The 25,447-nt window shown below is 42.5% G+C and overlaps 1 protein-coding gene across 3 annotated transcripts; it reads left to right on the top strand.

Moving 5' to 3' along the window:
• The first annotated feature begins 110 nt into the window (after window positions 1-110).
• On the top strand, window positions 111-22,614 carry LOC110521777 (terminal uridylyltransferase 4). 3 transcript variants are annotated; one of them, XR_016495244.1, is made up of 29 exons: window positions 111-509; window positions 1,848-2,416; window positions 2,585-2,757; window positions 7,154-7,270; window positions 7,570-7,747; window positions 9,228-9,316; window positions 9,797-9,848; window positions 10,217-10,286; window positions 10,534-10,660; window positions 10,965-11,084; window positions 11,280-11,465; window positions 11,821-11,995; window positions 12,341-12,912; window positions 13,189-13,339; window positions 13,575-13,661; window positions 13,792-13,895; window positions 14,015-14,072; window positions 14,211-14,314; window positions 15,423-15,626; window positions 15,794-15,871; window positions 16,031-16,208; window positions 16,296-16,343; window positions 16,464-16,546; window positions 16,804-16,940; window positions 17,190-17,350; window positions 17,686-17,783; window positions 17,998-18,147; window positions 18,931-19,107; window positions 19,301-22,614. XR_016495244.1 is itself a non-coding variant. In XM_021599628.3 (29 exons), exons 2-29 carry the CDS (start codon window positions 1,930-1,932, stop codon window positions 19,387-19,389), a joined length of 4,689 nt encoding a protein of 1,562 aa, XP_021455303.3. In that variant the 5' UTR covers window positions 111-509; window positions 1,848-1,929; the 3' UTR covers window positions 19,390-22,614. The 3 variants fall into 3 exon arrangements, 2 of the variants coding, with proteins under 2 accessions (XP_021455303.3, XP_021455302.3); XM_021599628.3 differs by having other exon boundaries at window positions 16,804-16,919; window positions 17,998-18,604; XM_021599627.3 differs by having other exon boundaries at window positions 17,998-18,604.
• The last annotated feature ends 2,833 nt before the right edge of the window (window positions 22,615-25,447 follow it).

The raw sequence follows: 25,447 nt of genomic DNA, 5'->3' as shown, positions 1-25,447 counted from the left end.
CAGTAAGATTGGATTTTTAGCATTTATAGCGATGGTTATCAACTGTACTGCAGGGATGGAACGTAAGTGGCAGAGAAATTGAGGTTGTGGTGGCAGCTGCAGAGAGGTATTTGGGTATATGAGATTTGACCTCAGAAGAGTTACATGGTGTGTTAAGAGGTGGTGTCCTATCCTTTCAGGTTGTTGGCCTGAAGTAGGACTAAATATATTTAGATAGTGGAGTAGGGTGGTGTTTTATTTTTTTAGTGAGTGTAATGTTAAATGGTAGGGTATTGTTTTTTAAGCAAAGAATAAGGGAGTTACACTCCAGTCTAGTAGGAGGCGGTAATGCAACATTTATTGAATGAAAACCGCCGTTAAACCTCATGGAAGAAGACAAAGTGTAGAGGGATTAACATGGCGTCTATGGTTGCTGTGTTGATCGGGGCCGTGGATGAGAAAAACAATATACTGAACAGGAAGATAAATACGGTCTAGGTCAATTTTCAGCTAAAAACCTGCATATTACAGTAAGGCATAAGATATTATTTGTGGACGTTTTGACGATTTTGTCGTGCATCAGTTTTATAGAGTACCTAGCTAGTAAAACAATTGTCAATAGAAACGCTAAGCCGCCAGCGGAGATATGTCTAGTTTGCGAACTAGCTAGCCAGCCATTTATTAGCTACTTTGACTTATGTAGCTGTCGTTAGCAAAAACATTTGCTAGCTAGCAAGTCCGTGCGCGAGCTTGCGGATATGTATTTGTCTCGAGCCGTTTTTAATACATTTTAGTTTGCTGCTTCTGCAGGGTTTCTCGCTGAGCGAGAAGGCCATTTCGCCTTGTGGTTTGGTTTCGTTTCTTAATAAATAAGTGCTTCAGCCATGGTTTTGTTAAGCTAGATGCTTTTAGCAACGCGGGTGTATTTACATACACTAGCGTTGCTCCGAATTGTATTGGGTTGCACAGAAAACTGTCCGCGGGAAGCCCGTAGTTAAATAAAATAAATAATCATTTCAACTTACTGTGCTGGTTGGACATTATGAAAACATTGAATTTGAAACAAAATAGAATAGGGATATAGGAATGTATTGTAAGTGTAATGAAACAGCAGGGAGCAGGTCTCGAGCCCGAGGTCCGGCGCGCTATCGACTGTGCCGCAAAAGCATGCTCAAGCGGCAGAGTCGATAGCGCGCCGGTTCGAGACCTGCTCCCTGCTGTTTCATTACAGTATTATCAAACGGACTTTCCAAACGTGGGACTATTGTAGAACCACTTCCTCTCTGGTTACCTCATGTCAATATAAAAGTCCCCCACAAGTTATTCCTTTTTCGTCCATGTAATAGTGCAGGACTTTTATTTTGATATGAGGTTAGTGTGTCTACAACAGACCCACGTTTTGGAAACTGTTTAATAATACTTGTCTTTAACTAGATATTTTGTTAACTTCTGGCATTTTGGGCTACCCAATACTATTGGAAGCAATGCTAGTGTAAGTAAACGCAAAGCGTTGCTAAAAGCAGCTACTAACCAACTAGCGTTAACTACGCCCTCTGTTATATTGTAATAATGTGTCTTTGCAATGAACATAGCTAGTTATCATTTTACCTTTTTCTGAACTGGTCCAACTAACCATATATTTTCCTAGCTTAGATGCACTCTTGTTTAATCAGGCCTTTGGGACTTCATTGCAGCAAAGGTTTTGCCACTGTCCATTGGCTACTTTCTCAGTTCCTCTTATCAATACCCAATTTCTTCAATATATGATTTGATAGTATTACTATTTAATATATAATAATAGTTTAGGCTATTGCTCTTCTAAGGTATATGTAGGTAATGCCAACAATGAATGCATTTCATCTCTCCAGGTTTTCGTTGGACTAGCTGCCTCACTAGACCCTGATCACTCAATACAGAGTAGCAGTTAGTGGGAGAGGACAGGATCGAGGCATGGAGGAATCAAAAAGCCCATTAAAATCAGTCAAGTCCTCTCGCAACGAGGCCAAGGGAGCCAAAGCTTCATCCTCTGCCAGCTCCAGGCCCCTGAAAGAGGCTCCAGTCCAGAGAGAGTGCCCCAAGCCTGCCACTGCCTGTCGGAGCAAGGAGAACATCACCACAGCCAGGGAAGACCATAAGGACCAAGGCAGTAACTGTGGGACAGGCACAGGCAGAGCCTCCACTGCCAGCCCTCATGACCCAGGGAGAGGGAAGCCTCGTAGGCCAACTGGTAGGACCAACTCTGGGGAGAGGGGGAAGGTGAGACTTGAAGGCCAGCGGCAGCAGAGGGTTGATGCTAGGCCCTCGTTGGTTACAGGACGCAGCCTGGCTGGTGTAGGTGGAGACAGAGACACAGGAGCCACAGGTATGGCGGCCACTTCATCTGAAGAAGGCCTTACTTTACAGACCAAGACAAGTCCATTGAAGTTGAAGTCACCGGGTGAGTTATTCTATACTTTACATAAATATAGGTTAATGTTTGAGCCATTAGCCGCTATAATATGTCTCTGTTAGAGACCTCTTGTTGTTGTTATGCCATGGAAACTATTCTTGGTCAAAATATTTGTTTCCTACAGCTGTTTCATATTCTGCCTGTCTGTGTTTGCAGGTGAGAAGGCTAGTGCTGTGGTGGGCACAGGGCAGCCTGCATTGGAGGTCACTGTGGTGGGGTCAGGGGTCAACCAGCGTGGTCAGGGTAGAAACATGACCTCTGAGCAGAAGCTGGGTCTCAGACAGGCTGAGGAGCGCCTCTACAGAGACTACATACACAGACTGGTCAAGGTGAGGAGAGAAAATAAGTTACCTCAGTTTGTATCAGTCAACTGTTGTCTGTATGTATTGTCTGTATTAGTTACTGGAATTTATGTACACAATTGCACATTTAAGGCAGCTTCAGTCTCAAGTTAGATCGGTCTGATGGTGCTGAGCGATTAACCAACATTTTGGTTATTGTTCATTTTTTTAAGCAGCTAACTGACCCGCATCGGTTAACCTCTTTCAGCTAGGGGGCACTATTTTTATGTTTTTAAAAATAGGCCCATATGCTAGAATATGCATATAATTGACAGATTAGGATAGAAAACACTCTAAAGTTTCCAAAACTGTCAAAATATTGTCTGTGAGTATAACAGAACTGATATTGCAGGCGAAACCTGAGGAAAATCAAACCAGGAAGTGGCTTCTATTTTGAAAGCTCCATGTTCCATAGCCTGCCTTCGCTCCATTTAAAGGGATATCAACCAGATTTCTTTTCCTATCGCTTCCTCAAGGTGTCGACAGTCTTTAGACATAGTTTCAGGCTTTTATTTTGAAAAATGAGGGAGAAAGATAACATCGCGTCGGTGGATAGCTGGGTGTTCCCATGAGTTTTGCTTGCGTAACACAGTGGGGCAGCCATTGACTCTCCCTCTTATCGATTATTTATTTTAAAAACAACCTTAGGATTGATTATAAAAAACGTTTGACATGTTTCTGTGGACATTACGGATACTATTTGGAGCCGCTCGAGCCTGTGGATTTCTGAACATAACGCGCCAAACAAACTGAGTTATTTTGGATATAAAAATAACCTTTATGGAAAAAAAGGAACATTTATTGTGTAACTGGGAGTCTCGTGAGTGAAAACATCCGAAGATCATCAAAGGTAAGCGATTAATTTTATTGCTTTTCTGATTTTCGTGACCAAGCTACTTTGATGCTAGGTGTTCATAATGTTTTGTCTAGTGATTGATAAACTTACACAACAGCTTGGATTGCTTTCGCTGTAAAGCATATTTTCAAAATCTGACACGACAGGTGGATTAACAAAATGCTAAACTGTGTTTTGCTATAATGCACTTGTGATTTCATGAATATAAATATTTTTAGTAATATTATTTATGTGGCGCTATGCAATTCAGCGGTTGTTGATGACAATTATCCCGCTAAAGGGATGGGTAGCATCAAGAAGTTAAGAACAAGTTTATCTTTAATGCAACCGCTGTGTCAGATTTCAAAAATGCTTTATGGCAAAAGCACAATATTGAATAATCTGAGAACAGCGTTCAGCCACAAAAACAAGCCATACAGTTACCCGCCAAATTGTGGAGTCAACAAAAGTCATAAATAGCATTATAAATCTTCACCTACCTTTGCTGATCTTCGTTGGAATGCACTCCCACAAGAAATGTTCGTTTTGTTTGATTACGTCCATATTTATATCCAAATACCTCCGTTTTGTTCACACGTTTAGTTCACTATTCCAAAGGCACAATGCGCGAGCCCAAAATCCAGACAAAGTCGTGTTCCATTACAGTTTGTAGAAACATGTCAAACGATGTTTACAACCAATCCTTAGGGTCTTTTTATAATACATCTTCAATAATATTCCAACTGTACAATAGCGTATTCATTACAGAGGAAAAAGAAGGAACGGCGCACCCGTGTGACCGGCAGTAAACAACTGATTGGCCTCAGCGTAGTCCACTTGTTGAAACAGCTCTTATTCGACACCCTTCCACAATAGAAGCCTCAAACAACTTTCTAAAGACTGTTGACATCTGCTGGAAGCCTTGGGAAGTGCAATCTGGCCCCATAGACACAGCATATTGGATAGGCAATCACTTAAATGAAACTACAAACCTCAGATTTCCCACTTCTTGGTTGGATTTGTCTCAGGTTTTTGCCTGCCATATGAGTTCTGTTATACTCACAGACATCATTCAAACAGTTTTAGAAACTTCAGAGGGTTTTCTATCCAATACCACTAATAATAGGCATATACAGTGCCTTGCGAAAATATTCGGCCCCCTTGAACTTTGCGACCGTTTGCCACATTTCAGGCTTCAAACATAAACATATAAAACTGTATTTTTTTGTGAAGAATCAACAACAAGTGGGACACAATCATGAAGTGGAACGACATTTATTGGATATTTCAAACTTTTTTAACAAATCAAAAACTGAAGTTCAGTGAGGATCTCTGGATGATCCAATGTTGACCTAAATGACTAATGATAATAAATACAATCCACCTGTGTGTAATCAAGTCTCCGTATAAATGCACCTGCACTGTGATAGTCTCAGAGGTCCGTTAAAAGCGCAGAGAGCATCATGAAGAACAAGGAACACACCAGGCAGGTCCGAGATACTGTTGTGAAGAAGTTTAAAGCCGGATTTGGATACAAAAAGATTTCCCAAGCTTTAAACATCCCAAGGAGCACTGTGCAAGCGATAATATTGAAATGGAAGGAGTATCAGACCACTGCAAATCTACCAAGACCTGGCCGTCCCTCTAAACTTTCAACTCATACAAGGAGAAGACTGATCAGAGATGCAGCCACGAGGCCCATGATCACTCTGGATGAACTGCAGAGATCTACAGCTGAGGTGGGAGACTCTGTCCATAGGACAACAATCAGTCGTATATTGCACAAATCTGGCCTTTATGGAAGAGTGGCAAGAAGAAAGCCATTTCTTAAAGATATCCATAAAAAGTGTCGTTTAAAGTTTGCCACAAGCCACCTGGGAGACACACCAAACATGTGGAAGAAGGTGCTCTGGTCAGATGAAACCAAAATTGAACTTTTTGGCAACAATGCAAAACGTTATGTTTGGCGTAAAAGCAACACAGCTGAACACACCATCCCCACTGTCAAACATGGTGGTGGCAGCATCATGGTTTGGGCCTGCTTTTCTTCAGCAGGGACAGGGAAGATGGTTAAAATTGATGGGAAGATGGATGGAGCGAAATACAGGACCATTCTGGAAGAAAACCTGATGGAGTCTGCAAAAGACCTGAGACTGGGACGGAGATTTGTCTTCCAACAAGACAATGATCCAAAACATAAAGCAAAATCTACAATGAAATGGTTCAAAAATAAACATATCCAGGTGTTAGAATGGCCTAGTCAAAGTCCAGATCTGAATCCAATCGAGAATCTGTGGAAAGAACTGAAAACTGCTGTTCACAAATGCTCTCCATCCAACCTCACTGAGCTCGAGCTGTTTTGCAAGGAGGAATGGGAAAAAATTTCAGTCTCTCGATGTGCAAAAGTGATAGGGACATACCCCAAGCGACTTACAGCTGTAATCGCAGCAAAAGGTGGCGCTACAAAGTATTAACTTAAGGGGGCTGAATAATTTTGCACGCCCAATTTTTCAGTTTTTGATTTGTTAAAAAAGTTTGAAATATCCAATAAATGCCGTTCCACTTCATGATTGTGTCCCACTTGTTGTTGATTCTTCACAAAAAAATACAGTTTTATATCTTTGTTTGAAGCCTGAAATGTGGCAAAAGGTCGCAAAGTTCAAGGGGGCCGAATACTTTCGCAAGGCACTGTATTAGCATCTGGGGCAGAGTAGCAGGCAGTTTACTCTGGGCACCTTATTCATCCAAGCTACTCAATACTGCCCCCCTGTCACCAAGAAGGTCAATTATTTGAATTCCATTTAGTTTTTTTCCTGTCAGCTCGATGTTCAGTTTCTGTAGAGATAAATCAGATTAAGCCGAACTGTGCAATATGGTAGGGAGTTGTAGTTTCCAACAGCCCAATATTGGACATAGTTTAGCAGAGAAAATTGTGTAATTAACTACAATGAGCATAATCCATTGCACGCCTGCTTACTTGTCTATGTGGAACAGACACAGAGAGAAAAGAACACGTGAGAGGGGTAGAAAGCAGTTGCTTTGCAAGGTGTACTTGAAAATGCATGATCTAAGTGATTTGATATAGTTGGTAGCCTGTTCAGCAGTCATAAAAGTAGGCCGTATTTACTTTGAAGAACTAATCAAATTGTGATTTTGTCTGACAGCATAGGCAGCAGCTCTATAGAGATGAGGACTTGGAATAAATAATAGTCATCCAATTAAATATTTTATTAAAGTAATGCAAATGAATTATGGCTAAGGGATAAGCAGTAATGGTCAGTCACTACCATCATGGGATTTCTATTTATTATTTTATTCTGTGTTGCAGTATTCAAACCACAATGCATAGTGCATTAAATGTTTAAGTCTTATCAACTTGTAATTGGTTAATGAGAATTATCACCAGGTAAAACTGTTTCAATGCTAATAGTCAACAGCTCAAGACGTAGAGTTAAGATTTCCATGTCTACAGGGCAGAGGGGTGGGGCACTATCATATCATCATCTCTTACATGTGATTGGTTTCACTGCTCTATCTCCGCCTCTACAGCCGTCTCCTGAATACCCTAACTTCCAGTATCTATGCAAGCTGTGTTCTGTACACATTGAGAACATACAGGGGGCACACAAACACATCAAGGAGAAAAGACACAAGAAGAACATCATGGTGAGAGAAAAAGCTACTTTTATTTAATTTGTCATAATTATCATGTTCTCCAACGACAACGGATGTGTATTGTAACTTAGAAGGGAAACCTAGGCTGTTATTTCCATTTTTCTGACATTTTAGAAGTGGAAACATTTACTTGAGGTGGAGCTTATTGATGTGTGTCTGTTTATTTTTCCTCTATTTTTCCTTCCTCTGTATCCCCCCCCCAGCATTTTCACTAGTCAATTAGACAGGGCCATTGGAAATTTGAATTCACCATGCCTTTGTCCCTCTCCCCTGTGCTGTAACTGTTTTAGGATAAGCAGGAAGAGAATGAGCTGCGGGCGCTGCCTGCCCCCTTCCCAGCCCAGCTCGGAGCCGTTGACGCAGCCGTCCTCCGGGCGGCCAACCAACACGGCATCTCAGACCAGGACTTCCTGGTGCGACAGGAAGTGGTCGACAGGATGGAGGAGATCATACAGCAGCACCTCTCAGGTAACAAACTCTTCCTATCCTTCTGTCTCCTCCCTGTCATCTAGGCCTGGGTGAAAGCTGTGCAAACGCAGCTGGTCTTTCTCTTGAATGTGCGTGTCCAATAATGTCCACTTCACGTTCATGCGCATGTCACGTGTGGCAGCTGTGGCAGTGTTTTCCCCTTTCTGCCACAATGACATGCAGATCATTATGCATTGATATTTGGGCTGGGCGATATGGCCTAAAACACATCTATTTTTTTTTTTCCAAACTTGTGGGCGGTTCACGATTATATATCAACAAACAAAATATTCTCTCTAAAGAAGCTTTTTTTCTGTACAATTTAAAGGTCAAATACACTGAATTTATACCTAGGCCGAATATATGCTTTCCACAATCATAAGACCCACTAATAATTTTAATATTTTATCAAAATAGTTGTACCTGCTTTTTTGTTGTTGTTGCAATAATCACTGATCTGACTTTCAGGTCTGTCTATAAAAATGCCCTTTTTGTTACACATTTATACAGAACCATGCACAATGCACATTCACTAATAATGTAACAGGCATAAAATAAAATAAACACCCGACTCATGAACAATCTCTCAGGCACAATCCCAGGTGCTAGTGAGTAGCCAGCTAATATTTATATTTCAAGTTTAGTCAACTTAGATCATGGTATAATTTCACAAGCTCTGAAAGGAAAAGCAGTTCAATTGTTAAGAGCACAACCGTCCGTCTCCTACTGTTTGAACAGTATGCTAGTCTTTCCACTTTGTTCAGATGTTGAAATCAAGTTGGCTACCTTATTTCTCAGAATGAGAACGAGTTGCCAATTCCTTATATAAATAGTTTGTTTATTGCACATGTTTATAAGCCTAAACAGCTAGTATTTTATTTTTTATGTATTTCCCTAAACAGCTAGTATAACAATCATTATTTGACAAAAATGCTGCTAGCGATACGTGGTACGGTAATGTGCATGTGACAAACTGAGCATTAATTCTTCAGAATGATTGTTCATTGGTACATCCATTTTAGTAGTGTCTGTTGTCCTCCAAATTTGAGGAGTTGAAACATAAACAGGGTATGGTTATAAAGGCTAACCTCTCCTCTATTACAGTAAAATAATGTATCTTGGTTTCGGTGTCCATATGCCTGATTCTGTTGGACCAAACCAATGCAGTATTAAATGATACACTGAACAGTAAGGTTCAATCCAATGTGTTGTATTGAGTAGAAGTGTGAATATCGGTGACTGGATTTCGTGTAGCAAATCCGCAAAACATTTTGAAGAAGGGAACAGGCGAACAGGACGCTAAGGCCACTGACATTTTTCCTAGTGGTATCGCGATACTACACGGTATCGTGATACTTGTCCTGCTATCGTATGATGAGTGAAATGTTGGTATCGTGACAACACTAGTAGGGAGATTATATGATCTGAATCATGTATAATGCTGTTTAATGTATGGCTTTTGATGTTGTTTCTTATCCAGTTTGCTCCCTTCGGCTCTACGGCTCCTGTCTCACCCGATTTGCCTTCAAGACAAGTGACATTAACATTGACGTCACCTACCCCTCCACTGTAAGTCTTTGTTGTGTTCTCACCTAACCACTAATGCAAGTTATATAAATGTTAAGTGGGTGCACATCGAATTGTTGTTAGTGTTAAGACGTATCTTTGGAGTTAACAGTTACATCAGTGGTAATCAATACATGGCAAACAAGGGAAGGAGGCTATTCAAAACTATTGGGACACAGCCTTGGTTTGCATCATCACCTCAATGTCAGTCTGTATCGGATGATCAGCGATTGCTCTTCAACATCATTGCTTTGGATAATATTTAACTGATTTGGGTAGTGCTTATTAGTTAAGAGGATCCAAGTACCTGTGAATAATAGGACTTCTAAACAGGACACTGTAAAACAAAACACATTTAACAGTGCGGACCGAACCGAGTTCACCAAATTGACACCCCTAATGAATGCATTTGATTGAATTTGATATGATCAACTTTGATGCCGACCCTGACTAACAAATGTCATGCTGTTGTTGTTTCTCCAGATGACCCAACCAGATGTGCTGATACTAGTACTGGAAATCCTGAAGAACAACAGTGAGTGTTGAACAGCCCTGCATGAATAAACACTGTCAGTGTAGAGAGCGACTGTAGATTCAGCACAAGGAGGATTGACAGAGTCAGTGAGCTCTTTGTTCCAGCCCACAGGCCAGAGCAGGGAAGAGTAGAGCTGTACTGAGTTCTGTGTTAGACTGGAGAGTCCATATTAACCTCCTTGAATGAAGAATGTTGTTATGAAATGAGAACATTTATAGAAAACCTGATAACTAATGCACGTTAGTTTTAATACAACCCCTCTTTTTTTCAGAAGTTACAGTATGTCAATTGGTGAGCCAGCCTAGGAGATAATGTTGTTGTCTTTGAGTTTGGGAGCAGTCAAAGAATGTTCACCTTTCTCTTTACAGCTGAATATTCTGAGGTGGAGTCTGACTTTCACGCCAAAGTTCCGGTAGTGTTTTGTAGAGATGTCAACAGGTCAGTGGAATGTCAACTCTACTGCTTTCTATTAGCTCTACTTTGATCTATTTACAACATACTACTGTTTGAAATATCCTCTGAGTTACTGGTTGCTGGATGGTTTTCATTCCTGGGCACATTAAAGCAATACATTTTGCAACAGAAAACAAAAATGATTTTTTTCAGGTAGCCCCTCTGTTTCAGTCAGTTTTCTTCCGTTTGGTGCCTAATGAATACAACCCTGATGAGTTTGTTGTCTCCACAGTAGGTTGTTGTGCACGGTGAGTGCAGGTAATGACGTAGCCTGCCTCACTACCAACCACCTGGCTGCCCTGGCTAGACTGGAACCCAGACTGGTGCCTCTGGTCCTGGCCTTCCGCCTCTGGGCTAAGGTAAGGGTGGCCTGGGGGACATTCTCTTTAATGGATAGTATGCCATCATATGATGTAAATGGTATATATCTAGTGCTTTTGATGATTACACTTTTTCAATGTTCAGGCCTTTGCTGACTAAACCTAAACCTCTTCATGCCTACAGTTCTTAAAGTGTACTGTATTTGTCTGTGGGTTTCATTGTAATGAGTCAATGATATGATGGCTCGACATACCTTTGCATACTGTAGTTTTAGTTGTTTTGATGACACCAACAGCCCCTGACCAGAGACAATTATATATTTGGTTGTTTCCGTTCCTCTAGTTGTGCCACATTGACTGCCAGGCGGAAGGGGGTATCCCCTCCTACTCCTTCTCTCTCATGGTCATCTTCTTCCTCCAACAACGCAGGGACCCCATCCTCCCTGTCTACTTCGGCTACTGGGTAGGTGACACCACAGAAATATAATAACTAGAGTGGACATCGTTCTCTTTGTCACGCATTTGATCATTTTAATAGAACTGGTCACCATTATGACAGGCACATTTGAAGGTAATAAATTACTTTCAAGTGACAAGTCATAACATGTTGCTGGCTTTTCTGTTGTTGATAGCTAAGCTATGTTGTGTTCTGTTTCAGATTGAAGGCTTTGACGTGAAGCATGTGGACGAGTACCATCTGACGGGGATAGAGATGGATATATTTGTGGGGTGGGAGCACAGATCCCCCAGTACAGAGGGACGGGGGGACGGCAGGGGGGAAGGACGGAAGGCCAAGTCTGAGCAAAAGAAACCTGATGTGAAGAACCGGCATGTAGCGGGGAAGGTGAGTAGTCCGGGAGGGGAGGGACTACTCACCGGCTCTGCAAACAGCACACTCACACTATGGTCGAGTTCTGAATTTCTTCACTTTTCCCAAAAAGTGTACACTAGCTCACTCTCCCCTTTATGGATTTATTAGATTGTTTTGCATAAGCTAGCTCGAGAGATCTGACACCAGTCTTTTGGTAACACTTAATGACAACTTTCATAAGTACACAGTCCATGAAGGGAAGTGAACGAGGAGAGAATGTGAATGTTAATATGGCTTTCAAGAATCAGAATGTTTTTTTTTTATGGAGCTTCCTGAACTAAGCCTATGTCACTGACATAGTGTATTTCCCACTCTCTGTCCCTCCCAGACGCGTCTATCCCTGGACCTGGGTAAGGGTGTTTCCCTGGGCCAGCTGTGGCTGGAGCTGCTGAGGTTCTACACGCTGGAGTTCGCCCTGGAGGAACACATCATCAGCATCCGCCTCAAAGAACTTCTCTCTCGAGAGATGAAGAACTGGCCCCGACGCAGGCTGGCAATCGAGGGTAAGTGACAGAGAGGGGGAGGGGAGAGACCGCTGAATGGGGGTGTATTCGGAGAGGTGAAATGATAGAAACGTACTGAATAGAGCTGACATGTCATTGTATTCTACATGACAGACAATCAGGTTTGTTTTACACAATACATTTTTATGTGTGACTAGCTCTCCTCCTTTGTTACCTATTTTGTCATTACTATTTGTCTCCCTCAATGAGCCTGCTGAAGTACCAGGGGTTAATAAGTTGGGGTTGGAAAGGTCAGAAGGACCTCTTATTTTTTGATTTCTCAGTGAGTTTCTACACCCCGCTACCACCTTTCAAGTCGTCATCCTCCATTTCCTCTTCTGTCAGATCCGTTTGCCCTGAAGAGGAACGTCGCACGCAGCCTCAACAGTCAAATGGTCTTTGAGTACATCCAGGAGCGCTTCCGCACCGCCTACAAATACTTTGCCTGCCCGCAGAGCAAGGACCGAAACACCGTGGGGCAGCAGAGAGGCAAGAATACAACCAAACATGGGGGCATGAAGCAGGAGGAAGGCGAAAGAAAGGGTGGAGAAGACGGGTCTGAGAAGAGTGGAGGTGGACAGGGCGATGGGAATGAAGGGAAAAGTCAGAGCTCTGAGACAGGTCAGAAGGAGGATGGTGAGAGTGATGAAGAGGAACGGGCTGAGCGGACTCAGGAGAAGGAGGAGAGGGCATTGAATGGCGGGCTTATGGACTTGGTCCTTAGTGGGGGGGGGACTTCAACGGATGGGGCTGTAGCGGAGCCTGGCACCACTCTGGAGCCTTCCTCCGCCTCAACCCACAACGGCCTACTGGATAGGGATGAAGAGGAGGAGAACCATGTGTCAGAGAAGCAGGGACACATTGCACCAGAGGACCTGCACTATATCTTTGACAGAATGATCTTCACTGGCGGAAAGGTAACACCTTACTCATCAAACTTGTTTTCCAATGGACAATGTAAATTCTATAACTGATTTGACAGCACATTTTGTATATCTTTATGTAAGTTCCAGAACTCCTTTGCCATAATTGTAATAGTTTGACTCATGGATTTGGCTTAAAGTTTATGAGAAAGCAGGTCTTTACCATAGTTTTCAGGTATTATCTTAATGAGTTTCTGGTCATTTGGATGTTCACAAGTTCTGCTTTCCAACAGGTCAATCCTCTTTATTATTTGATTATCCCCCCTGCAGCCTCCTACAGTCGTGTGCAGTACATGTAAGAGAGATGGCCATCTGAAGGACGAGTGTCCTGAGGACTTCAAGAAGATCGAGCTCAAACCGCTGCCCCCCATGACCGACCGCTTCAGAGACATCCTGGATGGCCTTTGTAGACTCTGCTACCGTAAGTCGTCCGCTGTTCATCATCCTTGTACCATCTTACAAGGAGTTTGAGTGATTTTTTTTGTCCAGATTTTGTCCCAGCATATCTTCTATATTATGGAGCGAAGACAGGTGTCTTTAACCATACACTGTTAAAAACAATATACTTAAATAACACACACAGGAATATTCAAGCACGCTAAATATCATTTTTATTTTCCTGTTTTTTTGTTGTTAAATGTCTGTTGTGTTTGTAGATGAGCTGTCCCCTTCCCCTGGAGAGCAGCAGAAGAGAGAGCAGATCCTGGGTAGTCTGGAGAGGTTCATACAAAAGGAGTACAATGGTACGTACAGATAACAACTGAGTTGCATATGTAACGGCTGAGAACAGCAGTGTAAAGGAATACGGAACTTCCTATACAGTGTTACCACTTCAGTGTGGTACTATAAAACATCTATGATATCATTCTACAGACAATGCCCAGCTGTGTTTGTTTGGTTCCTCGAAGAACGGCTTTGGCTTCCGTGACAGCGACCTGGACATCTGCATGACCCTGGAGGGCCATGATACAGCAGAGGTACATTAACTCACTGGACCGGCACCCATTTTGACATTTTAAACTAAGCCTTCAGTTCTTTGTCTGATCTCATCTCCCTAGTCATTTTGAGATGTAAATATGTCTACCTCTACCAACAGAAGTTGAACTGCAAAGAGATCATCGAAGGCCTAGCCAAGGTGCTAAAGAAACACACAGGTAAGAGACCAGTTCGTCCACAGCACATTACATTGACTCCTTTCAGAATGCAAGGTTTGACTGCTTGCTATGAGTACAGAGTAGACAGTCATATTTTGTGACTTTTGTGATTGATTAACCTGTGTTTTCCCATATCAGGTCTGAGGAACATCCTGCCTATCACAACAGCCAAAGTGCCTATTGTGAAGTTTGAACACAGACAGAGCGGACTGGAGGCAGACATAAGCCTCTACAACACTCTGGTGAGTAAACAGACTGGTAAGCGTCAGTCACTGGTTAACAGGTCCTTTTGTAACTCAAGCTAAGTTGCTATTATCTACATAATTGCTTACTAGCTTAAAAGTTTTTATGGGCGGTGAAATTGCAGTGCGCAAAATTCTAAAATACCAAATTCAAATATTTTACATTCTTGAAAATATATGTGTTATACATCAAAATTAAACTTAATTTATTGTTAATCAAGCCAGCCGCTGTGTCAGATTTCAAAAAGGCTTTACAGCGAAAGCAAACCATGCGATTATCTGAGGACAGCGCCCCGCATACAAACACATGAAAATCATATTTCAACCAGGCAGGTGCGCCACAAAAGTAAGAAATAGCGATATAATAAATGCCTTACCTTTGAAGATATTCTTCTGTTGGCACTCCAAAATGCCCCAGAAACATCACAAATGGTCCTTTTGTTCGATAATGTCTTCTTTATGTCCCAAAAATGTCCATTTATTTGTCGAGTTTGATTCAGAAATACACCGGTTTCAACTCGCCCACAAAGTATCTAATAAGTTACCTATGAACTTGGTCCAAACATTTCAAACAATGTCCCTAATCCAACCTCAGGTACCCTAAAATGTAAATAATCGATTAATACCGGATAAAAACAACGTGAAGCGCGCTCCAGTCCACGCGCATCAAAACAGTAGAGTCCACCTGGAGTGACACTTACTTCTTCATTTCTCAAAAAAAAAAAACATTGAACAATTTCTAAAGACTGTTGACATCTAGTGGAAGCCATAGGAACTGCAACCAGGTTCCTAATAAGGGTATCCCATAGAAAACAATTGGAAAATCCTATGACCTCAATTATTTTCCCTGGATGGTTTGTCCTTGGGGTTTCCATATCAGTTCTGTTATACTCACATACATTATTTTAACAGTTTTGGAAACTTTAGAGTGTTTTCTATCCAAATCTACCAATTAAATGCATATCCTAGCTTCTGGGCCTGAGTAACAAGCAGTTTACTTTGGGCACGCTTTTCATCTAGAGGTGAAAATACCGCCCCCTACCCAAGAGGTTAAGCAATTAAATGCATGCATCTGTATGTATTCATTGGCATCAATCCTCTTATCCAGGCTCAACACAACACCAGAATGCTGGCTACCTACGCTGCCCTAGACCCTCGCGTGCAGTTCCTGGGATACACCATGAAGGTGTTTGCGAAGCGCTGTGACATAGGTGACGCGTCCAGAGGAAGTCTGTCATCCTATGCCTACATCCTCATGGTGCTCTACTTCCTGCAGCAGAGACAGCCCCCTGTCATCCCTGTTCTCCAAGAGGTACTGTTCACTTACCCTCTGTTAACCCTTTTTACAACCCCAAAGTGGTTACTGTTATAGCTTGTCTGTATGGACGTAGCCCACACCAACAGAACATGCTGAAAGACTTTTGTAAAATAATTTATAAAAAACTTAAGGAAATAACCCAATGTTGATCTTTTTCTTAGGTCTTTGATGGACATTCTGTACCGCAGAGGATGGTGGATGGTTGGAATGCCTTCTTCTTTGATGACATTGAGGAACTGGTGAGTTGTTTGGTCATCAACACTACTGAATGTAACATCCTACATGCCTGCTTTTCCTAAATTATGTTTTTGTTGTTGCTTACTAGTCATTGTAGTCAAAAGCGTTCTCTAAAAGTTCTGAATATAATAAAGCTCACTATCTGTTGACGTCCCCCGTAGCGTCAGCGTCTGCCAGAGCTTCCGCAGAACCGCGAGACTGTGGGGGAGCTGTGGCTGGGCCTGCTCAGGTTCTACACTGAAGAGTTTGACTTTAAGGAACTCGTCATCAGCATCCGCCAGAGGAAACGACTCACCACCTTCGAGAAGCAGTGGACCTCCAAGTGCATCGCCATCGAAGGTAGTGAAACTATCCTTCTCAGTCACATGGTTGTGATGATGAAAGGACCAATTTGATCACTGATGACTGACTTTTTGTTTTCCTTAGATCCCTTCGACTTGAATCACAATCTTGGTGCTGGAGTTTCTCGCAAAAGTAAGTGAACTATGTCTCCTAAAGTCATCCTTAGGAGGCCAATTCTGTGTTGTCTCTAGTATTTCAGTGATCATGGTCCCTAACACCCCCCCCCCCCCCCCCCCCCCTCTCTCTCCTCAGTGACTAACTTCATCATGAAGGCCTTTATCAACGGCAGGAAGCTGTTTGGTACTCCTTTCTACCCCCAGCCTGGCATAGAGGCGGTATGACACACATTAGATATAGGACTGTATTAAACAGAGTGTTAGAGTATGAGTGCTGGTATAGGTTCATTTTTGCCTTTTTAAATGACAATGAGTAAGAATGGGACCTGATCCAAGATCGGCACTCTGAAACACATTTTAAGTATGGGCATTGTTGCCTTGACACTGAGTTGCATTTATGAACACGTATCAAATGGTTCCATTTGTCTAAGTAAAGTCTGTTCTCATGTCTAACAATGTTTTCTTCTGTGGTACAGAACTACTTCTTTGACTCCAAGGTGCTCACGGACGGGGAACTTGCACCTAATGACAGGTGCTGTCGGATCTGTGGCAAGATCGGTCATTACATGAAGGACTGCCCCAAAAGACGCAGGTACACAGGGAGAGAACATCAGTGAGTGTTTTTGGAATGTGTGTGTGTGTGCAGACCTGAGTTCAAATACTATTTAAAACATTTTCAATACTTTGAACATTTGCTTTAGCATGCTTGCAGTGCCAGGTGTCACCGGTTTGCACTTTTGTCTGTTGGTTCTATTGCAACAGGCATAGTATATATTATTTAAACCTGTGTTGGGTGGTGTTTCCATGTTTGATTGAACTAATCCTCTGTTTCTGTGCGTGTGTGTGTCATTTGTCCAAAAAGGGGGATGAAGAAGAAGGAGAACGAAAAAGAGGAGGATGTCAAGGATGGAGACGATCATGAGCCTCGGGAGCGTCGCTGTTTCCAGTGTGGTGAAATTGGTCATGTACGGCGGGACTGCCCAGAGCACCGCCACCTTAGACAGAAAGCCGCAGGGGGACCAGGTACACACACACACACACACACACCTCAATGTCCTTTTATTTGCACTACTTTTTAATGGGTACAGGTGACATAATGTATATTAACTGATACCAAAGAAAATACTGTACCAAGTTTGACTATGATTGTTTTTAGAAGCTCAACTTTATTTGAGTGATCCACAATGTTTTATTTATTTATTATCTGAGCTAGTGGATCACAGCAAGAGTATTTACCAGCTATGTATACAGTAACTAATTAATGATTGAAGTATTTTCTCATTACTAGTACTGCCCAGCACAGGGCAGCAGTGGGACAGAGTGATGTATGTGGTGGTTGGTTTCTCTGTTTCCTCCAGTTTCCCACATAGTGCGAGCCATGGCAAGCTCCCAGTCCATCCCCATCCCCCAACCTCCCCAGGACCTCCCTGGACGCACCAGACAACCTTCCGAATGTGTGAGTACAACAGGGAATTGTCTCTCTCTCCCTTAGCCACCCTAACCATGCTCAAATATAATGCATTGAGTACTGTTGCAGCTAGCTTCTTCATCTATCAATACTTGTATGTATGTATGTATGATATATTTATTTTCATTTTTTTCTGTCTTTCCCACTACCTCCTGCTCCCTTGCTGTCTCTCCAACTCTGCTCTCTCGGTCTCTCTGTCCAGTCTGATTCCCGCCAGACTCCGCCCTATTCCCCTCAGCCCACCCTGTTCTCCCAGGGTTCGAGCCAATCCTCCAGCTCCCCCCAGCCCTCCTCTTCCAAGACCTCCACCTCCGCTGGAGGGGTACCCCACAAGCAGCCCCAACATCCCCAGGTTCCCCTCTCTCTCTTTAGCTTCCCTCCCTCCCACCCAAGCCAGTACCATCACCCTGGAGCTCTCACTGCTCTGGGGCTACTGCCGTCCCACCACAACCAGCACCAATCACACCTGTCCCAGGGACACCAGGCCCATCACCAACCTCACCACCCCTCCACCTCCTGGCCCATCCATGGCCCCGTCCTCCAGACCTCCAGTGGCCCTGAAGGGCCCTCCCCGCCCGGCCTAAAATTCTCCTTACGCCAGGCCCCCGGGCAAGGGAATGGGAACACAGGCCCAGGGGGGTCTCCGGTGGGTGGCAGCCCCATGAACCTCAATGACCCCAGCATCATCTTCGCCCAGCCGGCGGGGAGGCCCATGGGGTTGGGAGGAGGGCCGGGACTGGACGGGCACTGGCACAACCACCTGGCACAGCAAGGGGCACTGGTGGCTAATGGCACTGTGGGCAAGTCAGGTACACACTGGGTGGCACTCTGTCTGTGTCATTCTGTCCACGTCTTTGTTTATTTGACTGACTGTGGTCAGATTCTGTCCTTGTTCCGGGAGTCTTTAGCAGTAACTGTCTGTTTCCCTGTTAACGGTGCTGATTGTGTGGTCAGGTAAGAGACACCAGTGGTTTTGGCTACACACTTAATTTACTGTTCACAAAAAACTGGTGCTAGGACAGAAGGATATTATCAAATTATTGTAGTTGGCTTAGTTTGTTTGTTTTAAATTCCAAGGATGTTTTGCTGTACTGAATTTGAAGACCTCTCCATTCCTCCCTCCCTCCCCCCGCAGATCCGGGCTACCAGACCCAGTTTGGGGGGGTGAGTCAGCAGGGCTCTAGGAATTGGGAGCACAGCAACGCAGCCCACTACTCCCAGTCCCCGTCCTGGCCCTACCGCATGCCACAGAAATTCATCCAGCAGGGCAACGGGTGCTACCCACAACCCGGCAAGCCCGTCATGTCCCAGAGTAAGAGGCTCAGAAAGCGAGAGGGGATAGGGAGAGACGGACACAGGGTCAAGAGATGTACTGCTAGGATGCCACCTCTCATTTAGTATACTTTTTTACTAAACGTAATCTAAATAATTTACCCCTTCAATCTTAGAAAAATGCCCCTACAGCAGTTAACTTTACTTCCTTGTTTGTCTTGACTCCGCCCCAGGTTCTGTGGTGCACCCCAGTCAGCATTTCCCGCTCCTCCCCCACGGACGACGACATGTCAACCTCAATTACATCCAACAGAAGAAATGAACTTTGAATTCTAAACTCTGCTCCCATAGCATATCCATTCAGTTAGGTTTTATGGTCCTTCACCATGACAAAACAAAAACGATATAATCGAAAATTTGCATAATTTGGTCACACTACTTTTTAAATGAATTTGATCATTTTTGTACATTTTTTACACGTTTCCTTTTATCTCCTTACATTGATTTGTGATACAAATGTCATATTTTAATATCCCCATTTTTGAAGGGGTCCAAAAAGTGTTTATTTTATTGTGTAAAGGAAGTAGGTAAAATATTAGCTTTACTCATACTTTGCTTGCTTATTAAGGATAAAAGCTTTGAATAGATATTTGTAAAATATATATATATATATATATATCATGCTCACCCCTATCAGATAGTTACAGTGCCTTTAGAAAGTATTCATACACCCTGACTTATTCCACATTTTGTTGTGACAGCCTGAATTGAAAATGGATTCAATTGTTAAAATTCACTCTGAATTACACAATACCCCATAATGACAAAGTGAAAACATGTTTGTAGAAATATTTTGCACATTTTATAGGACATTAAATGCATGCATTGAATTTACATAAGTATTCACACCCCTGACTCAATAATTTGTAGAAGCACCTTTGGCAGTGATGACAGCTTAGTCTTTCTGGGTATGTCTGTTAGAGCTTTCCACACCTGGATTGTGTAACATTTGCCCATTGTTGTTAAAAAAATCCTCCAAGCTCTGTCAAATTTGTTGTTGATCACTGCTAGACAACCATTTTCAGGTCTTGCCATGGATTTATGTCAAAACTGTAACTCGGCCACTCAAACATTCACTGTCGTCTTGGTAAGCAACTCCAGTGTAGATTTGGCCTTGTGTTTTAGGTTATTGTCCTGCTGAAAGGGGAATTCATCTCCCAGTGTGGTGGAAAGCAGACTGAACTAGGTTTTCCGCTAGGATTTTGCCTCTGCTTAGTCATCAACACTAAGAAACAGAACGGAACTATCTGAAAAACTCCCCAGTCCTTAACGATTACAAGCATACCCATAACACGATGCTGCCACCACTATACTTGAACATGTGGAGAGTGGTACTCAGTAATGTGTTGTATTGGATTTGCCCCAAACATAACACTTTTTTTCAGGACCTTGTTGCAAACAGGATGCATGTTTCAGAAAAATTTAATTTTATACAGGCTTCCTTCTTTACATTCTGTCAATTTAGGTTAGTATTGTGGAGTAACTACAGTGTTGTTGATCTATCCTCAGTTTTCTCCTACCACATCCATTAAATTCTGAAACTGTTTTAAAGTCACCATTGGCCTCATGTTGAAGTCCCTGAGCGGTTTCCTTCCTCTCCGGAGTTAGGAAAGATGCCTGTATTTTTGTAGTGACTGGGTGTATTAATACACCATCTAAAGTGTAATTAATACCTTTGCCATGCTCAAAGGGATATTCAATGTCTGTTTTTTGTATTACTTTTACCCATCTACCAATAGGTGCCCTTCTTTGCGAGGCGTTGGTAAACCTTCCTGGTCTTTGTTTGAAATTCACTGCTCGACTGAGACAATTATCTGTAAGGTATGTGTGGGGTACAGAGATGAGGTAGTCATTCAAAAATCATGGTTAACACTATTGCACACCTAGTGAATCCATGCAATGTATTATGTGAATTATTAAGCAGATGTTTACTCCTAAATGTATTTAGGCTTGCCAAAACATAAGGGATTGAATACTTATTGACTCAAGATATTTCAGCTTTTCATTTTTTGTTAATTAAACATTTCTACAAACATAATTCCACTTTGGAATTAAGGGGCATTGTGTGTGTGTAGGCCAGTGACCAAAAAAATCTCAATTTTAAATGTAGGTTGTAACAACAAAATGTGGAAAAAGTCTAGGGGTGTGAATTATTAAGGCACAATTAAGGCACTGTATGTAGTGCCAAAAATACCTATAGTAAGTGGCAACATTTTAAAATGAATAACAAAGTCCCCCAAAAATACTTTAAACACAAACACTTTGTTTTTGGTGACTATTTGTTGACTGCAGACAATTTTGGTCAGTTTCCCAAACAGATTAAACTTAATCCAATCCTGGACTAAAATAATTTTTAATAGAGATTCTTAATCTGTCCTGGAAACCACTGCCTTGTTTTTTTTTTTTTTTTTTTTTAAATAGCCGATTGGGACAGCAAATTGTTGTCGCTCTACGTACAATGCAGTACAGTATGTTTTTCACGATCAGATTCGGTAATGATTTACATAACTGCAGCTGCTATACTAGAACATGGATTTAATCAGCAGGACACTGGTATTGCATACAATGTCACTGTAGTATTATTGATTCATACATTTGTTGATTCTAAAGTTACAGATTTCAGTTATTACATAATGGTAGTGGTTGTCACCCAAGTGAACATTTTCCTAGAAATGCCTCTGAGGAATGTTTTTCTCTCAAATCAATGGAAGAAGCTGTCACAGCAGTCCACTTTGCATTGGGTTTGGGCTCTCCCACCTTTGCCTAGCCCATAGCCTTTGTGTTGGATGGACAATGTGAAAGGCAGTAGCAGTAATGTATACAGTCTGGTAGAACTTTTCCTGTTAGTCTCAGGTAAACCAGAACAGTAGGGGACAGAGGTAGGAAAGGAAGGATGCAAGTAAGAATGTATGCTTATGAATAGGTGGACTGAATAAGTGCTCATGATCACTACTAAAAGTCTAGTTATTGCAATTTCAAAACTATACTACACACAGGCATGAAGGTTGTAAGGCTGGAGTGTGGGCCCAACCTTGCTGTATGGTCTGGTCTTCTATGAGGTGTACAGGTAGGCAACCTCTACACTGGCCGGTCCCTACACCCTGGCTTCTGGTGGGGAACATGCCCCAGCTACTGAACAAACCTGCACCAACTTTTGCTGAGGCAGTGGTGTGAAGTAACTAAATAAAAATGCTTTGAAGTACTACTTTAGTAGTTTTGGGGGGTATTTGTACTTTACTATTTGTATTTTGAACAACTTATTCTACTACATTCGTAAAGAAAACATACTTTTTACCCCCATTTTCCCCGACACAAAAGCTAATGCTTTGGAAGGACAGCAATGTTGTCCAATTCACACACCTTGTCAATATGATGAGATGTCAAGCCTCTGATCTGGTGGACTCACTAAACACAAATACTGTTTGTACATGATGTCTGAATAATGGAGTATGCCCTGGCTGTCTGTAAATAAATACAATTTTAAAAATGGTGCTGTCTTGTTTGCTTAATATAAGGAATTTGATATGGCAATCTAGTATTTTTATCCATAACTGTACTGTACTCAAAAGTAACAGTATCTGGTGTGGCCAGCAGCTGCAATAAGTACTGCAGTGCATCTCCTCCCCATGGACTGCACCAGATTTGCCAGTTCTTGCTGTGAGATATTACTCCACTCTTCCACCAAGGCACTTGCATGTTTCCGGACATTTCTGGGCGGAATGGCCCTAGTCCTCACCCTCCAATCCAACAGGTCCCAGACGTGCTCAATAGGATTGAGATCCTGTCTTGCAGGAAATCACGCACAGAACGAGCAGTATGGCTGGTGGCATTGTCATGCCAGGATGAGCCTACAGGAAGGGTACCACATGAGGGAGAAGGATGTCTTCGCTGTAACACACAGCGTTGAGATTGCCTGCAATGACAACAAGCTCAGTCCGATGATGCTGTGACACTGCCCCAGACCATGACAGACCATCCACCTCCAAATCGATCCCGCTCCAGAGTACAGGCCTCGGTGTAATGCTCATTCCTTCGACGATAAACATGAATCCGACCATCACCCCTAGTGAGACTAAACCGCAATTTGTCAGTGAAGAGCACTTTTTGCTAGTCCTGTCTGGTCCAGCGACGGTGGGTTTGTGCCCATAGGTGAAATTGTTTCCGGTGATGTCTGGTGTGGACCTGCCTTACAACAGGCCTACAAGCCCTCAGTCTAGCCTCTCTCAGCCTATTGCGGATTGTCTGAGCACTGATGGAGGGATTATGCGTTCCTGGTGTAACTCGGGCAGTTGTTGTTGCCATCCTGTGTACCTGTCCCGCAGGTGTGATGTTCGGATGTACCGATCCTGTGCAGGTGTTGTTACACGTGGTCTTCCACTGCGAAGATGATCAGCTGTCCGTCTTGTCTCCCTAAAGCACTGTCTTAGGCATCTCACAGTACAGACATTGCAATTTATTGCCCTGGCCACATCTGCAGTCCTCATGCCTCCTTACAGCATGCCTAAGGAACGTTCACGCACATAAGGGACCCTGGGCATCCTTCTTTTGGTGTATGTCAGAGTCAGTAGAAAGGCCTCTTTAGTGTCCTAAGTTTTCAGACCTTAATTAATGACCTTAATTGCCTACCGTCTGTAAGCTGTTAGTGTCTTAATGACCGTTCCACAGGTGCATGTTCATTAATGGGAAACAGTGTTTAAAACCTTTTACAAAGAAGATCTGAAGTTATTTGGATTTTTACGAATTACAGTGCCTTGCGAAAGTATTCGGCCCCCTTGAACTTTGCGACCTTTTGCCACATTTCAGGCTTCAAACATAAAGATATAAAACTGTATTTTTTTTGTGAAGAATCAACAACAAGTGGGACACAATCATGAAGTGGAACGACATTTATTGGATATTTCAAACTTTTTTTAACAAATCAAAAACTGAAAAATTGGGCGTGCAAAATTATTCAGCCCCTTTACTTTCAGTGCAGCAAACTCTTTCCAGAAGTTCAGTGAGGATCTCTGAATGATCCAATGTTGACCTAAATGACTAATGATGATAAATACAATCCACCTGTGTGTAATCAAGTCTCCGTATAAATGCACCTGCACTGTGATAGTCTCAGAGGTCCGTCAAAAGCGCAGAGAGCATCATGAAGAACAAGGAACACACCAGGCAGGTCCGAGATACTGTTGTGAAGAAGGTTAAAGCCGGATTTGGATACAAAAAGATTTCCCAAGCTTTAAACATCCCAAGGAGCACTGTGCAAGCGATAATATTGAAATGGAAGGAGTATCAGACCACTGCAAATCTACCAAGACCTGGCCATCCCTCTAAACTTTCAGCTCATACAAGGAGAAGACTGATCAGAGATGCAGCCAAGAGGCCCATGATCACTATGGATGTGTATATTGTCGTATATTGCACAAATCTGGCCTTTATGGAAGAGTGGCAAGAAGAAAGACATTTCTTAAAGATATCCATAATAAGTGTTGTTTAAAGTTTGCCACAAACCACCTGGGAGACACACCAAACATGTGGAAGAAGGTGCTCTGGTCAGATGAAACCAAAATTGAACTTTTTGGCAACAATGCAAAACGTTATGTTTGGCGTAAAAGCAACACAGCTCATCACACTGAACACACCATCCCCACTGTCAAACATGGTGGTGGCAGCATCATGGTTTGGGCCTGCTTTTCTTCAGCAGGGACAGGGAAGATGGTTAAAATTGATGGGAAGATGGATGGAGCCAAATACAGGACCATTCTGGAAGAAAACCTGATGGAGTCTGCAAAAGACCTGAGACTGGGACGGAGATTTGTCTTCCAACAAGACAATGATCCAAAACATAAAGCAACATCTACAATGGAATGGTTCAAAAATAAACATATCCAGGTGTTAGAATGGCCAAGTCAAAGTCCAGACCTGAATCCAATCGAGAATCTGTGGAAAGAACTGAAAACTGCTGTTCACAAATGCTCTCCATCCAACCTCACTGAGCTCGAGCTGTTTTGCAAGGAGGAATGGGAAAAAATTTCAGTCTCTCGATGTGCAAAACTGATAGAGACATACCCCAAGCGACTTACAGCTGTAATCGCAGCAAAAGGTGGCGCTACAAAGTATTAACTTAAGGGGGCTGAATAATTTTGCACGCCCAATTTTTCAGTTTTTGATTTGTTAAAAAGTTTGAAATATCCAATAAATGTCGTTCCACTTCATGATTGTGTCCCACTTGTTGTTGATTCTTCACAAAAAAATACAGTTTTATATCTTTATGTTTGAAGCCTGAAATGTGGCAAAAGGTCGCAAAGTTCAAGGGGGCCGAATACTTTCGC

The sequence above is a fragment of the Oncorhynchus mykiss genome, chromosome 4 (assembly GCF_057628025.1).
Source record: "Oncorhynchus mykiss isolate SJ-2025 chromosome 4, ASM5762802v1, whole genome shotgun sequence".
NCBI classification, from domain to species: domain Eukaryota; kingdom Metazoa; phylum Chordata; class Actinopteri; order Salmoniformes; family Salmonidae; genus Oncorhynchus; species Oncorhynchus mykiss.
Note: the sequence above shows the minus strand (reverse complement) of the source record. Positions and strands in the feature narration are given on the sequence as shown.